At 38.3% G+C, this 14,314-nt stretch overlaps 1 protein-coding gene across 2 annotated transcripts; it reads right to left on the bottom strand.

Moving 5' to 3' along the window:
• Positions 1–35: 35 nt before the first annotated feature.
• Positions 36–13,951, bottom strand: ERCC5 (ERCC excision repair 5, endonuclease). Of its 2 annotated transcripts, none has more exons than XM_052705851.1 (16): positions 13,814–13,951; positions 13,412–13,512; positions 12,233–12,408; positions 11,613–11,728; positions 11,427–11,519; positions 10,222–10,282; positions 9,192–9,335; positions 8,081–8,288; positions 6,877–7,821; positions 6,013–6,245; positions 5,555–5,674; positions 5,066–5,279; positions 4,110–4,254; positions 2,881–3,083; positions 2,003–2,085; positions 36–684 (listed from the first exon to the last, which is right to left on the bottom strand). In XM_052705851.1, the coding sequence occupies exons 2-16, from the start codon at positions 13,497–13,499 to the stop codon at positions 151–153; spliced, it is 3,363 nt and encodes a 1,120-aa protein (XP_052561811.1). In that variant the 5' UTR covers positions 13,500–13,512; positions 13,814–13,951; the 3' UTR covers positions 36–150. The 2 variants fall into 2 exon arrangements, with proteins under 2 accessions (XP_052561811.1, XP_052561810.1); XM_052705850.1 differs by having other exon boundaries at positions 13,412–13,516; positions 13,814–13,946.
• Between the last annotated feature and the right edge of the window lie 363 nt (positions 13,952–14,314).

Genomic DNA, 14,314 nt, shown 5'->3' on the forward strand with positions numbered 1-14,314 from the left:
TTTAAATTCTGGACACAAAGACAATTCATGACAAATGCATGATTAATAAGGATAATTTATTGTTTTTATACCAAAAAATCATTAGAATACTTACAGAGTTTAAGTAATAAAGCCCATTTACATAGTCTGCTTTTTTATGACTTCTTTCCTTTAAGACCTCCTCTTCTTTCTTCCTCCCTTACTTCGTGATTTTTGTTTTCTGCCCTTAAATACAGGTTTGGCAGTCACCAAAATCATGTTTCCCAGTTCTTCATCCTCACCACTTGAGCTACTGTAGCTCTTTTTGTGGTCTGCTGTCTCTGTTTTAGAGGCAATTTTCCTTCTTTTGTCTAAATCTCTGTTATCTGATTCTTCTGCTGAGGAGTCACTAGAAGTTTCTGAAAGATGCAAACTCCCAACAAAACCACCTCCAAATAAATGCACTTTTCTGGAATCTGAATGCCTTCTTTTCTTTCCACTTTGAATTTCTGTCACTATGCCTTGATGATCTGTGCAGCCTGAAGCACTTTCCCCTTTCTTTTCCTTGTGCTGACTAAGTTCTTCCTCCATAGCAGCAGTAGCCTCTGAAACTTCATCATTTTCCTTTCTCTTTAGACAACTCACAGCTCTGCGTAGTCTCTGACTTTTAATAGCTTGTTTTTCATGTTGTTCTAATCTGAAGAACGAATCAATTCGAAGCTGAGTCTATTAAAAAACAAAACAACAACAACAACAAAAAAAAAACAGTGAAACAGCTTTGGATGCTTTTGTGACAGAAAGTTAGTTGTTACCTAAGTTATAGTACAAAGCATTATAAATTAAAGCAGGATAAAGAATAACGAAATCAGAATGCACACAGATAATAAGATGCATGATGCCAGTAATAACTGCACTTTATTATAAATTATGCAATGAGAACTTTGATAGAAACTAAATAATGGGCAAAATGAGTGAACTTTTTTATTAACATTGCGCGTGTGATTTTACGTAGAAACACAGGTCTACTTTAAAACCTGATACACAGAATCTCTGTTGTGTTCTTCAGTATATCCTTGCAAAAAAATGCTAAGCTGCAAGCTGTTAAAACAACAGAATGTTTATTAAGGGGATACTGTTAGTGCACTTTGTATCTGCATACGCTACTGCAACAAAATGCTGTCATTTGAATGGAATTGTATCACGTGCTGCTACAGATTTGAGAGTAGAACTAGAAGTAGTCAAACACAACGAATCTGTTAACTACAACTAGGCTTGCTGTACAAACTATGCTAGTCCTCTATATTATCCATAAAATTGGCTAAGAGACAGATGCTTCCACAGGTTGCTCTAGTCAGTCTGAAAGTATATGGATTTAACCTGTTTTGTGGTACTTTTCACTCCTTTGACTGACAGAGAGAGCCTAGAAGATTGGTGCAGACTACATCTCACTGATAGCAGAAGAATGGTTTTTGCAAACCATTTTACCACTGACTTTCAGAGTATCACAGCATACATCACTATTCACTTTTAAGTTGTATGAAAGTTCACAGCACATTTATTGGTGAAGAACAATAATATTATAAAGGGGCTCTTGATAAATAGTTCATTCCGCACTTCTCCTTACAGAATGAGTGTGGTACTCAATGGTCCATTTCACTTAAAATCTTCACTAAAATCTTAGGGGCATTCTTATGAATCATTTTAAGATTCAATATAGTGTCTTTTAAAAGCACTAAATGTACTGGAGGTACTTGTAGTTCTATTTATGTCCTGCAACCTGGATTTGAGGTAGCTACGTGATAAAGCTTTATATCAACTATGAAAATTGCAACCACTGAAATTAAGTAGAATGCCTCACAATAAACCCGATCATAAAGAAATAAAATCTAGAGAATCATTTAAAGATTTTAAAATATAAATATACATTAAGATAAAAAATGCCCAAATCCCAGTTTCTGAGAAACATATAGCCTTGCTGTTCATTTCAAAATGATTCTTACATTTTTCCAGCTAGCCTTAAGGTATACATTGCTCTGTACCATACCTGTTGCAAGTTCAGCTGTTTTATCACAGGCAAAAGGATGTCATCTGTCTTTGCCCTAGTCCAGCCAAAGTGATCTTTACAGAATATGCAGAAAGCTAAGGAACATTACAAAATGGATATTGCTACTATTTTGTAAACACAAAAATAGAAATTCTGCAAATAACCAATGCCTAGAGGAAAGTTTCTTCAGAGATTTTACTACTACAAAAACAGAAAATATCTTAAGTTATTAAAGCCAAGTTATGTGGATGATTCTAATGTTACGCTATGTATTTCCATCATGACATTACATCTCTGTTAGGTACAGAACTCTAACATCAGCATTTCCAAAAGCATGTCTTCATAAAGAAAAAGTGCATTTTGGCTATGCAGCATTGTCATAAAATACAACATCTATAAATAAACCTTATTTTTACATTTACAAATACTGGAATTTTGGTTTACTGTTTAAAATACTATTAACTCTGTATGCGTTGCCATCACTTTTCAACAATTCACTGCAGCTCAAGCTACAACTGTTGCAAGAAATGGCATTATTGCAAAGAATGTGGTGAATAAACAGGTTTTGAAATCTACTTGTGACAGTACAGTTATAGAATTATAATGTCACAAGTTAGTCAGTTCAGCAGTAAGACCCTGCATTCAGAGTGAAGCAGAAGGGCAGCACAACCTCAAATGCCATGTACATATATCTACATTTTTTTTCAATTCCAGAGTTAGTATCAGTGTAGGAAAGTACATTTAGATGTGGGTAAGGAGGTCCGTCACACCAGTGAGATGCTAAGAATTTGACACTCTGTTACTGAGGCACTAGCTAGCCATACGAACTTTAAGCTGAGTACTTTTAGCTACCAATTCCTGTCTTATAGTAAAAGGATATTCTCTAATCTGCTCTACATCAGGCTTTCCCCATGTGAATGAGCCCCTTGTCTCATCCACCACAGGCTTCAGGTATGCTTCTGCCACTGCTGGATTTGGGAAACCTGAAGAAAGCTGCAGCTCCCGCAATTTCTTCTTGACTTTGGTATCACGTGGATTAGGTCTGATTTTCTTATTCTTCTGAGCCTCGTTCCACCACTCACTGAAAAACAGAGAAAAGCATTCACTTGTTCCCATAAAATGTAACTTGAATTGCCAACAGCCACTTTGCTATCTTAAATGGCTTTAATCAGACTCCCTACTTCAGCTAGTGCAAGATATGAGATAGGAGATTTTCAAATGATAATGGCCAAAAGGGCATAAGAATCTGAAAGTAAAAAGGACAAAACATACAGTAAACACAGCCATTGTCAGCCAAGGTAGCAAACATTACCTGGATTCCACTTTAGAAGCCAAAGGGATGTAACAATCATTCTTTGGAGTTTTTTTGGTATAAAAACCAGAGATCAAAAAAACAAACATACAAACTTCTAACCACTCTGAGCAACCTGGTTTAGTGGCATCACAGATTCATAGAATGGCCTGGGTTGAAAAGGACCTCAAAGATCATTTAGTTTCAACCCCCCTGCTATGTGCAAGGCCACCAACGACTAGACCAGACTGCCCAGAGCCACATCCAGCTTGGCCCTGAATGTCTCCAGGGATGGAAGGTGCTTCTGTGTACAGCGGGAGAGTTGGATCTGGATTATCTTTAAGGTCCCTTCCAACAAAAAGATTCTACGAGTCTGTGATTCTCACAACGGCCAATACAATTGGCTTGGCACACTTCAAACTTTGTTCTTCCCCACAGCCTACCTGTCTGTCTCTTTCCAGGTCATCAAGTCTCTTTTCTCTATGGGCAAGCTACAGCACCTTCTCACATGCTCAGGGAGAAACAACCTTGACTCCACTAGGGATCCAGCTCTGCAATGAACTTGGAGGCAGTTGCACAGTTTTAAAGCTGTTCTATTGTCTTCACTAGTCTTGCTGTAATTGCTGCATCAACACATCATTTTGATTACCTGCCATTTAAGTACCGATACAACGGATTACATATTTCATAGTTCAGTTAGCCTCCTTGATGATGGTCACACATTTTGTTGTATACTTAAGAGCAGAAAGTATATTGACCAACATTGACATTACAGAAAAATATGAAAGAAAAACAATAAAATCCAGCAAAGCATACGCGAATTTTAGAAGAGGTTCCAATCCATGTCCAGGAAATTCATTTAAGATCTCCATCGCAGTTACAAAGCCAACGTTTGGGATTCCCTCAGTGTAGTCACTTCCAAGCAAGTATGCCAAATTAATTAACTTGTTTCGATCTAACCCTGTGAAAGAAAGAGTGTAAACCAAATACAGCCACCGCATTCCTCATATGTTCCCTTACAAATTAAAAATACTGTATTTTCTGAAAGACAAAGAAAGAAAGAAATATACATGCATTAACATCCAGATTTGCTAAATTAATTCTAGAGCAGTGTTAATAAACTACTGCTACCTCAAGCACCATAGCTGTATTTGCTAATTAAGCAGTTTGCTATTTTGCTCTTCTCAAGTAAACTACAGTGGCATATCTAAGATAAGTAACAATAAGTAAAATAATAGCCTTCTCTTTGTTGAGAAAAGAAAACAGAGATACATTTTCCACTGCACGCTGAATTTCCCATACTGAAGGTATTAAAATATGATTTCAAAGATCATAGAGTGATCTTTCAAAGATCAGAGTGACTTTAAAAAGAGTTATAGGTTTTTTTTTTTATTATTATTATTGTCTCGTTTATGCAGAACTAGTTCATATTTTCTCCAATATACTACATAACATTAAAGCTCAACAGTTCATCATAATTAGCAAGAATCTGATTAGGAAGTTCAAGAACAAAAAGCTGTCAATATTAACTGAAAAACTTTCTTACATAGTACGTAGGATTCCTTTTTAATCGTTATGTGTCAACATATCCAAAATAAATTTCCATCTGGCAATAAAAACAGCAATCCAACTGAATGTCTTTAGAGACTTTCCAAAGAACGCTGCATTTTATGCATGTGTTATCTGTTTCTGTAGGAAATCCAACTTCAGAAAGATACGTGGCAAAAAAAAGTGTCTTATCAAAGATTGTATCTACAGTCACTGGCCCTTACCCAGCTGGTTCTGAAAATCAACATACTGGTAATATTCCACATATTTGTTTTGACTGAAGAAATTTTTATAAACATGCCGTGCACCAAATAACCAAACATCACTATCATCAGTGATTGTTCCAGAGGTCTGATCAGTGAGGTCCAATACAGCACACTGTGCCTCTGCTTCCATAGGAGCTTCAATGTACGGAATGCCGAATAGGCGGAGAAGCTCCTGTAGGATGAAGACAAAACAGTTAATACTTCATCTGAAAAATGGATTGTAATATACTAATACGTGACTCAAAAAAGCCAATTTCACAGTTAGGAGGTATTTAATATTTCAGAGCAAATCCTAATTTCCTCTAAAAAGTACTAGGCACAGAGACTGAGAATCTCCTATTTTAATTATACAAAAAAATTAAGTGGGAAGAAAAGGAAAACATTTGACTGTAGGGGTGGGAGGGCATGTCTTATGTTGTATCAAACTGAAATGATTCAGTGAATTACCTGGCTTTCCAAGAACATTTGCCCCGTTACAGAAGAAGCAACACGCTCCTGCTGTTGTTTTTGAGACTGAAGCATTTCCTGTTCAGCAGAAAGGTCATTTTCTAATTCTTCTAGATCTTCCTGAAAAATAAAACAAGTTTTTGGTCATTTCAACCATTTTATACTTTATCTAATAATACCTATGTCCACAACTAGTAGTACAAGCTCCATTAATTCATGTCAGGAAACTGTCATAGCTTCTCTTATGCGGTAAATTATAAGATCATACCTAAGTCTCCTCATCAGGAGGACACTTCTCCTGATTTCAGGTATTATTTAATTGTCATCTTTAAAAAAATGCCCCTACAGAATTTAAATAAATATATTACAGTTATGAAAAAGTTCCATGATGGTTTTCCTTGAAAAGTATTTTGCGACATAGCACTTAACTATCAGCTTAAGACAAGTATCAAAGTTACCAAACTGATGTCTTGCCACTCATCTCCTGCATCTCTAATATTATCTTCTTTTTCAGCATTCTGACTGCTTGCCAGTTGCATTTCATCAGAATCATTCAGCAAGTTCTGTGTGACTATATCATGTCCATCTTCCTCCCTTTCCGAAAGTGCTGTTTTATCACCCAGTCTCTCATCATATTCAGTAGAAAATTCATCCTCGTTACTGATCACATTGTCCACTTCAATGAAGCTTCCTACAAGGGGAGAACAAAGAGCTCAGCTTTTTGCTGTTTGTTTAAAAAAAGATGCGTTTCAACTTATGTTTTAGTGGGGTAGTGGGTTGGTTTGTTTTTGTTTTGTTTTGTTTTGAGGTTGGGTTTGCTGGCTTGGTTGTTCTTTTGCTTTTGTAATGTGAAAGAAATAGATAAAAGAACTGTGAAACAAACAAACAAAGTAGTTAACCATCCATATCTAAGTTAATCGAGTTCAAGGTATAGAAAAACAATCTGTCCTGCTTTTCCATATTGTGTACCCAGGCACGGCACTGTAGGGAAAACATAGCTCAGATTTTCTTCCCAATTCCAGTGCATGTAGGAATAGATCTGTTTAAAAGCATTTCTTACAAGGAAAGAAAGGTTAAATTCAATTGATTTCAAATACAGTAAGGCTTTATTTTTTTATCTTTTTGATCAATTAAAATGCACATACCATCAGAATCACTGTCTTCAGACTGTAATGTCCCTTGTCTTCCCTCCTTAGGACCTTGTGTTGGAATAGATCTGTTTAAAAGCATTTCTTACAAGGAAAGAAAGGTTAAATTCAATTGATTTCAAATACAGTAAGGCTTTATTTTTTTATCTTTTTGATCAATTAAAATGCACATACCATCAGAATCACTGTCTTCAGACTGTAATGTCCCTTGTCTTCCCTCCTTAGGACCTTGTGTTGGTGGAAGAATTTCAGTTTCCTTTTGTACCTCAGATATACTCTCTTCTTTTGTTTGTGAATGAATTTCCTCTGTAATTTCACAAATTTTCAAGTTTTCCTCAGTTTTAGAAAATCCTGCTGTTTCACTGTGAACCAAAGGCCCTATACTAGCTTGTGAAGAGGAACAGCTTGGCTTATGAATGCACAAGTTCACATCCTTGTCTTCCAAATAAGTTGAGTCTATTTTTGAACCATTTAATTCTGTGTCTACAACTTCTTTCCCTTTTTCAGTATCATCAACACAAGAGTAATTTTTATCTGTGGACATATTGGTGCCCTTGGGTGTAATACAATTTTTTCCCAACTCCTGACTCTTCTGTCCAAATTCAATATCCTGCACAATTGCTTGGTTTGATGAATGAATTGTAGATATAAGTATTTCTTTATCCTCTTTAACTTCAGGAATCTGATCTTCCTCATCTGAGCTACTAAGAAGAAAATCCTTCGCTTTTGACCTTTCTGTTTGCACTCTATCAGCTCTAACAGTAACAACTTCTTCCTTTTCATCATCATCATTCAGAGCTTGCTGAATTGCCCGCAGTGTTCTTGGAGACACACTGCCTTCTTCCATTACAGACCGAGTCAGGTTTAGTCGTTCTTTATCTTCATTTCCCAGTTCTTCTTCTGAGCTGCTTTCCACCATTGCTGCCTGGATAGCAAGCAATGTTTGGGGAGAGGGTGGTGCTGTGACTACACTGTTATCTTTGTCTGTCTGCAACTTGTCAGATGCAATTAACTCTGCATTAGCTGGAGATTCATTTATTTTATTCAATTCAGACCTTTCTGTTGAGGGTCCTGCAGTAGCTTCCAAGTCTTTACTAGCATCTTCTTTTGCTTGAAAACCTGAAAAAATAGTTTTTTTTTTTAAGATAAAATGCTGTTTTATACTAGTATTCTACACTACATAAGAAAAAAAAAAAACATAATTTGAAGATTAATAAGCCAGTTTTCTACATTTGCCAATCATAGTCAATTATGTCTAACAGTACAGTAAATTTCACTACATACACCTGTAAACAATATTCAGGTCTTTTCTTAAAATTAAAAGCTGCAGACTGCACACAGTGAATAAAAGGTTTTATAAAGTGAAGACCTGACATACCTTTTATTAAGATATAGTGAGAAGAGTCTTCAGAGATTATCCTCCTAGATTCCATTTCTTTCACAAAACCACCTTCATTGTCATATTGTGTTTGGATTTGACCCGAGTGCTGCTGATTCAACTCTTTTTGTACATTTTCTATGCAGCGACTGAGGTGACTCTTCTTAAGCAAACCCCTAAGCTGGTACTGGGAAAAGTCACTGGAGTCCTTAATAAAAAAAAAAGAATCCAAGTCAATTTTTCAAAAAATGACACTAACTGCACCTTTAAATCAAGCACAATTACCATGCTCTGGAAAGCCTTTTAATAGAAGTATTTTCTTATTTCCTTTAAGTAGGCAACATTTGGCATTTACTGACTGCTGCACTCACAAGTGACAGTGCTATTACTGCTGCAATACACAGCAGAATTCTAAAAGATACCATTAAGGAGTTCTGAATGCTGGTTAAACACAATGAGATCTAAATGAAGTGATCAACAAAAGCGAGGTGGCTAACAGAACTAGTCCCCATCTTAACAACAATGCAATTATAATAGAATCCACGTGTGGGTGGTTTTTAAGATGCTGTCCACCACAAAATGGTGCTTAGCTTGCACTGAGGCACAAGCTATCATTTCATCTGATACTGTAATTTAAAAATATTTGTGCTCCAGAAAGCCATTCTACAAGCAGCACTGTAGGATTCCCCACTCATCTCAGAATAGCTTTGGTATCACATCTAAGTTACAAACATGCAGGTCTTTTTGCAGTTGTGAGCTCCCCTAACAATCTGGGGGTTTGTAATCCAAGCTGCACTCATTCTGCCTGATTTATCTGCATTAGCAGCAGGTTCCTTGTAACTGAAACATTGGGCATAATGCTGCTGAGGAATGACACACAGCATGCTTTTTTCATTCTTGCCAAACCGAATTAGCAATTTTAGTAGAAACCAAGAGACAGGACACTGAATGCACACATGGGAAGGATCTGTTAGGAGTCATTACTTGCTTGCTTTTCCTTCCCCCTTATCATAACATTTCTCATTAAAAAGAGTATGTGAGCAAAGCTCTCCAGACGTGATTCATCTGTAATAGAACCACCACAATGGCTTGACACTATTTTAAATATTACCTCTGGCATTGCTTCAAATAATGTTCTGTTTCGTTTAGTAAGTTCCTTCATATCAGACAAGATCTCATGCTTTACTTCTGGAGGCAGCTTGTTAAAATCTTCTGAATCTATATCTATAGCATGAGGGTTTTCAAATAATTGTTCCTATTAAAAAAAAAAAAAAAAACAGGAAAAATATATACATTAATTTTGTATGACAGCCTAAAAACAGTGAAATATTTTCATCATCCTTTCAAATTAAAAAAAAAAAAAAAAAACACCTATAAAATTTTTGTTACCATTTCCTATACTGTTTGATGCACTCCATATAAACTATAACTTTAAAACTTGGTTTCACTCTTTCCATAAAAATATATTCAGCATGAATCACAGAAGACAGTTTTAGAGCCTCAGCAAGCCTGGTTTTATCCTTCCAAAGAGGTTTGGTTGTTTTGGCTTTTTTTTTGCAAACTACTTCCAACACTGACAGTGTTTCCAAGAGAGTTTATTTAATGTTGGCTTTGTTTGTTTGTTTGTTTTTGAAAGAAAAAATAATTTTACAATTTATTACACATTCCGCTTAGCTGACGTGTTTCTTTTCTCCTCTTCCTCTAAGATCAGCGCATCAGAAAGGAATACAGAGTTTGTCTGTGAAAACTCAAGGACCAATGCATTTCAATGTCACTCTGTACTCAGGTAAGTATGCAAATTCTGTTCAATATGCTGCTTATCTGCACATACACGTGAAAAAATGCACACATTTCATTTTTTGATATTACAGAAGACACACTCTTATTCCAGAGAAAGTAGTTTAAAATGAAGACATAAAAATTCCTATTCTGCTGTGTTCAAGTGAAGAAAATTCCTTTTATGTTTTCAGATTTGTAGGAAATCATGGCATTCTTAAAATCACCTTGCTTACTTGGTCAGTAATGCTATAGTAACACCTATACCATCAAAATCAAACTTCTTTTTTTTTTTTTTTTTAAAGAAGTATAGCATTTAAATGACAGGATAGTTCACAATAACAAGGGAATTAGGACGTATTTACCTGTAGTAGCTTTTTCTGGGTCATTCTTACTTCCCATTCTTTTTCTTCTTCCTCCTCTGAGCTAAAAATCGCAGCAAGAAAAAAGACATTTTCTCAGGTAAATGAAATGTGTATTTTAAGCAAAAGGATATTAGCCTTCCCTCCCTGACACTTGGAAAAAAAAAAACAAACAAACAACAAAAAGAAACCCACACACAACAGCAAAGTACACAAACACAAATAAAATAGCTTAGACTGAAGAAGACTTCAGAGAACATCTAGTTACAATCCCACAGCTGTGGGCAGCGTTGCCACCCACTAGATCAGGCTGCCCAGTATCCTATCCAAACTGGTCTCGAACACCTCCTCAGATAAGACAACCTGGCCAGGCATCCTGTTCCTGTACATCACCATCCTCTGAATAAACAATTTCTTCTTAACATCTAACCTAGATCCCCTTTGGATTTAAAGCCATTCCTCTTATCCTGTTACTATCAAATTTAAAAAGTCAGCCCCCTCCTGCTTGTAAGCTCTCTTCAAGTACTGGAAGGCCACAATTATGTCTCTCCAGAGCCTTCTCCAAGCTAAAGAAGCCCAGCTTCTTCAAACCTTCTTCACAGGATAGGTGCTCCTGCCTTCTGATCATCTTTGTGGCCCTCCTCCAGATCCACTCCAACAGCTCCACATCCCTCCTGTACTGGGGACCCCAGGCCTGGACACAGTACTCCAGATGGGGCTTCACACAGGCAAAGCAGTGGTGGTCAATCATATCCCTTGCCCTTACTTAGGATGTGACATATTTGACAAATACGTCTACTTCTGCTTGGTGCATCTACACCACTGGATGAGGGGACAATAACCAGCATCCAGCTGTCACACACCAGCTACCCACTTGAACAGTCAGGTTCATTTACTCTCATAGATGTAGACATAGAAAGCGAGGGAGCACTTTCTGCCCTCAACAAGAATTCAGGGTAGAAATCTAATCTACAGGCTGAAAGCTTGTTCTATTAGTTACCCTAAAATAAATAACTAGAAGGCCTCTGGATCCAAGCTACAATCCAATCTGTCCAAAAAGAAATTGAAATGAAACACAAACTGAAGATATGCTACATATTAAGGAATCATATGGATCAAAAATCTTCATACAACTTCAAAAACAGTATCTTATATTCTTATCTGATTTTACTATAATCATTTAAGCTATTTTTCTTAACTCTACCTACCTGTTTTTCTCTTCATCCTGTAAAGAGGGCAATACATAAATATCATCAATTTCTTCTCTTCGAACTTGTGAAATACTGGGATAAACTTCATTGCTTAGGGAAAAAAAAAGAGGACAACAATGATTTTTAGCTATATAAAACTTAGCTGCCACATATAAACAAAGGCAAAATAATTTTTATTCCTGCCTTTTGCCAGAAAGAGCAGCTTTGATAGCTTGTCTCTTCAGAAATGTTTTCAAGAGTTTCTCTGCAGTTTTCCTGGAATCACTGACGGCCAATTCTTTTCTGTGTCTTCGCTTTGCCTGTGAACAAAAAACACCAGTCAATTTTGCTGGATGCTGAAGATATGCATTGAGCAAACAACACTTATAATTCTGCATGCTGAGCCTATGAGCAACTCCTAACTCACTCTACATAGACATAGCCTTCAAATCCTCTAAGTCTGGGTCAGTGGCCTCTGTGGGACTGCAGTGTTTTTCAGGTTCTGGGTACAAATGCTTGCAAGAGTCATGTTCAGATCCATTCTGAAGTAGAAGTCAGTCTTTTGCCATCATCCACCTCTCTACAATCTGGTAGGTGTGAAAATCAAACCTGAAAATATATCAATCAAAAGGGAGAAGCTGCATGCTCCAAGAGCTGACAAAGACTGGGATTATGAAGAACATCTGGACAACAGCGTGCTTCAAGCCCTCCCACCCTCATGGCTGAGAAGTATAAACAGAATCCAAGGAATTTTAAAATGGCTACTCAGTATCAACAGACATGCACCATATTTTATATTGCAGTGACTCAGAAAAGGTACATACCAAGGTCTGTCTCTTCAGAAGTGGTGCCTCCCCATCAAAAACAAAGACAGGCCGAATTCGAAAGAACAGCAACTTGCAGAGTCGATTAAAAAGAGTGAGGAGATGAGCATTTTGTATAGTATTACCATGACGATCTCTGACTCCCTTTATTGCCTGGTTCAACCAAATACTGATATCTTAAAGAATGGTTAAGAGGAGATAATATGATATAGACACAAGATTGCATGTTAACAGTTTCTATAAAGTGCAAATTTGACCGAGTGGCTTGCTGTTCCATGCTTGGCCTACTGAACCCACTGTTATCCATATGTTTGTGAACTTCAGAGAATAAATCCTGCTTGTCTTGCCCTGGACAAAAAGCAAAATTGAAACTGCTGTGCAGCAAGCATTATTTCCTCAGTAATGTTTATAAATAAAAGAAGGATAACTTATTTCCACATCTTTCTAACATTTTTCCAGTATTTAACCAAGTTTATATGATAGGAAAGCTCATACAGAAGTTACAAACAATTAGCAAAGAGTAATTTGAGTTGGAAGGAACCTTTAAAGGTCACCTAGTCCAACTCCTTGCAAGGAACAGGGACACTTACAGTAGATCAGGCTGCTCAGAGCCCTTTCCAGATTGATCTTGAATGTCTCCAGGGATGAGGCATCCACCACCTCTCTGGGCAACCAATTCCACTGCTTCACTCACTACCCTTATCATAAAAACTTTTTTCTTTATTTCCAATCTAAATCCCACTGAAAATGGTTTTAGTTTGAAACCATTTCCCCTTGTCCTGTCACAGCAGACACTGCTAAAGTCTCTTTCCTTCTTATAGCCTCTCTTAAGAGCTGCTTTCAGGTCTCCCTGGAGCCTTCTTTTCACGAACATGAACAGCTCCAGCTCTCTCAGCCTGTCCTCGTAGGAGAGGCGTCCCACCCCTTGGTTCATTTTCATGGTGCTCCTCTGGATGTACTCGAGCAGGTCCACATCTCTCCTGTGCTGAGGACTCCACATTTGGACAGAGTACTCCAGGTGAGGTCTCAACAGTACATAGTAGAAGGGCAAAATATCAAAGTATTGTCACAATTTAAAATAATTTGAAACAAAACAAACTTGTTTGTATAGAATTAAGTGAAGTGGTTTGAATAAATTCTCTTACAAATTCAGCTCCTCAGCCTTACTTTAAAGGATACCAACAGCAAGAATTTTTCCTTCCAGTATTTGTGGGTTTATAGGTCTTCCAGTGCACTCCAGCAGTTTCCAAAGCCCTTGAACTCCCATTGTCCTTTCTTAGCTATCTCGAGAGAGAAGAGGCACAATTCAAAGTATAAAACCCAAGAACCGTACGAACCGCTGGAGTTTTACCACCGAAAACTCAAGAACATTGTTACCACAAATAACCCAAAGCCGCTAACGCCGTCCCGCCGCTTCGGATGGCTCCCTCAGGGTTTAACACCAGAGAACCCCCAGATGTCGGTCAAGCGCGACACGGGTCTGCGCTCCCCGCGGCCGCCCGGTACCCCCCAACCGGTCTGACCCCAGCGAGAGACCGAGCCGCCCTACGGACGATCTTCAGGGCGCGCAGCACCGCTCACCTGGCGGCGCAGGAAGAGTCTGGGGGAGGAGTCCCACGCGAGAGGGGAACACGATCCAAGCCGAGAAACCCCCCACGGTCGCCCGGCCTCCCTCTGCGGAGTGCGCATGCGTGCTCACCGCCCTGCCGCGCTGCCCGCCGGGAAGGGCAGCCGGCGGGGTGGAGCCGGGCGCTGCGATGGGCGGGGCGGCACCGCCCTATACGGCTCTCGCTAGGGGAGGAAGCTCAGCCTTTTAAAGCGTTAAATTCCCCGTCCAAATTCAGCTTGCAGAAGTTTTCACCTGGAAAGCGCCTACGTTTTCAAGAGCTTTGTTCAACCATCAGCTTGAAAGCTGTAGGATGCTAAGTAGCAGAAGGGTATGCAGCCTTCTGAGCATGCAAAGCGGTCCTGACCCCAGGGTTAGTCAGCTAAACAGGCTGGAAAGAAGGAATAAACTCTTAGGAAGAGTGGTGAGGTGCAGGCACACACTGCCCTGGGAGGTGGTGGAGTCACCCTCCCTGG

The sequence above is a fragment of the Tympanuchus pallidicinctus genome, unplaced genomic scaffold (genome assembly GCF_026119805.1).
Source record: "Tympanuchus pallidicinctus isolate F22 unplaced genomic scaffold, pur_lepc_1.0 scaffold6, whole genome shotgun sequence".
NCBI lineage: Eukaryota > Metazoa > Chordata > Aves > Galliformes > Phasianidae > Tympanuchus > Tympanuchus pallidicinctus.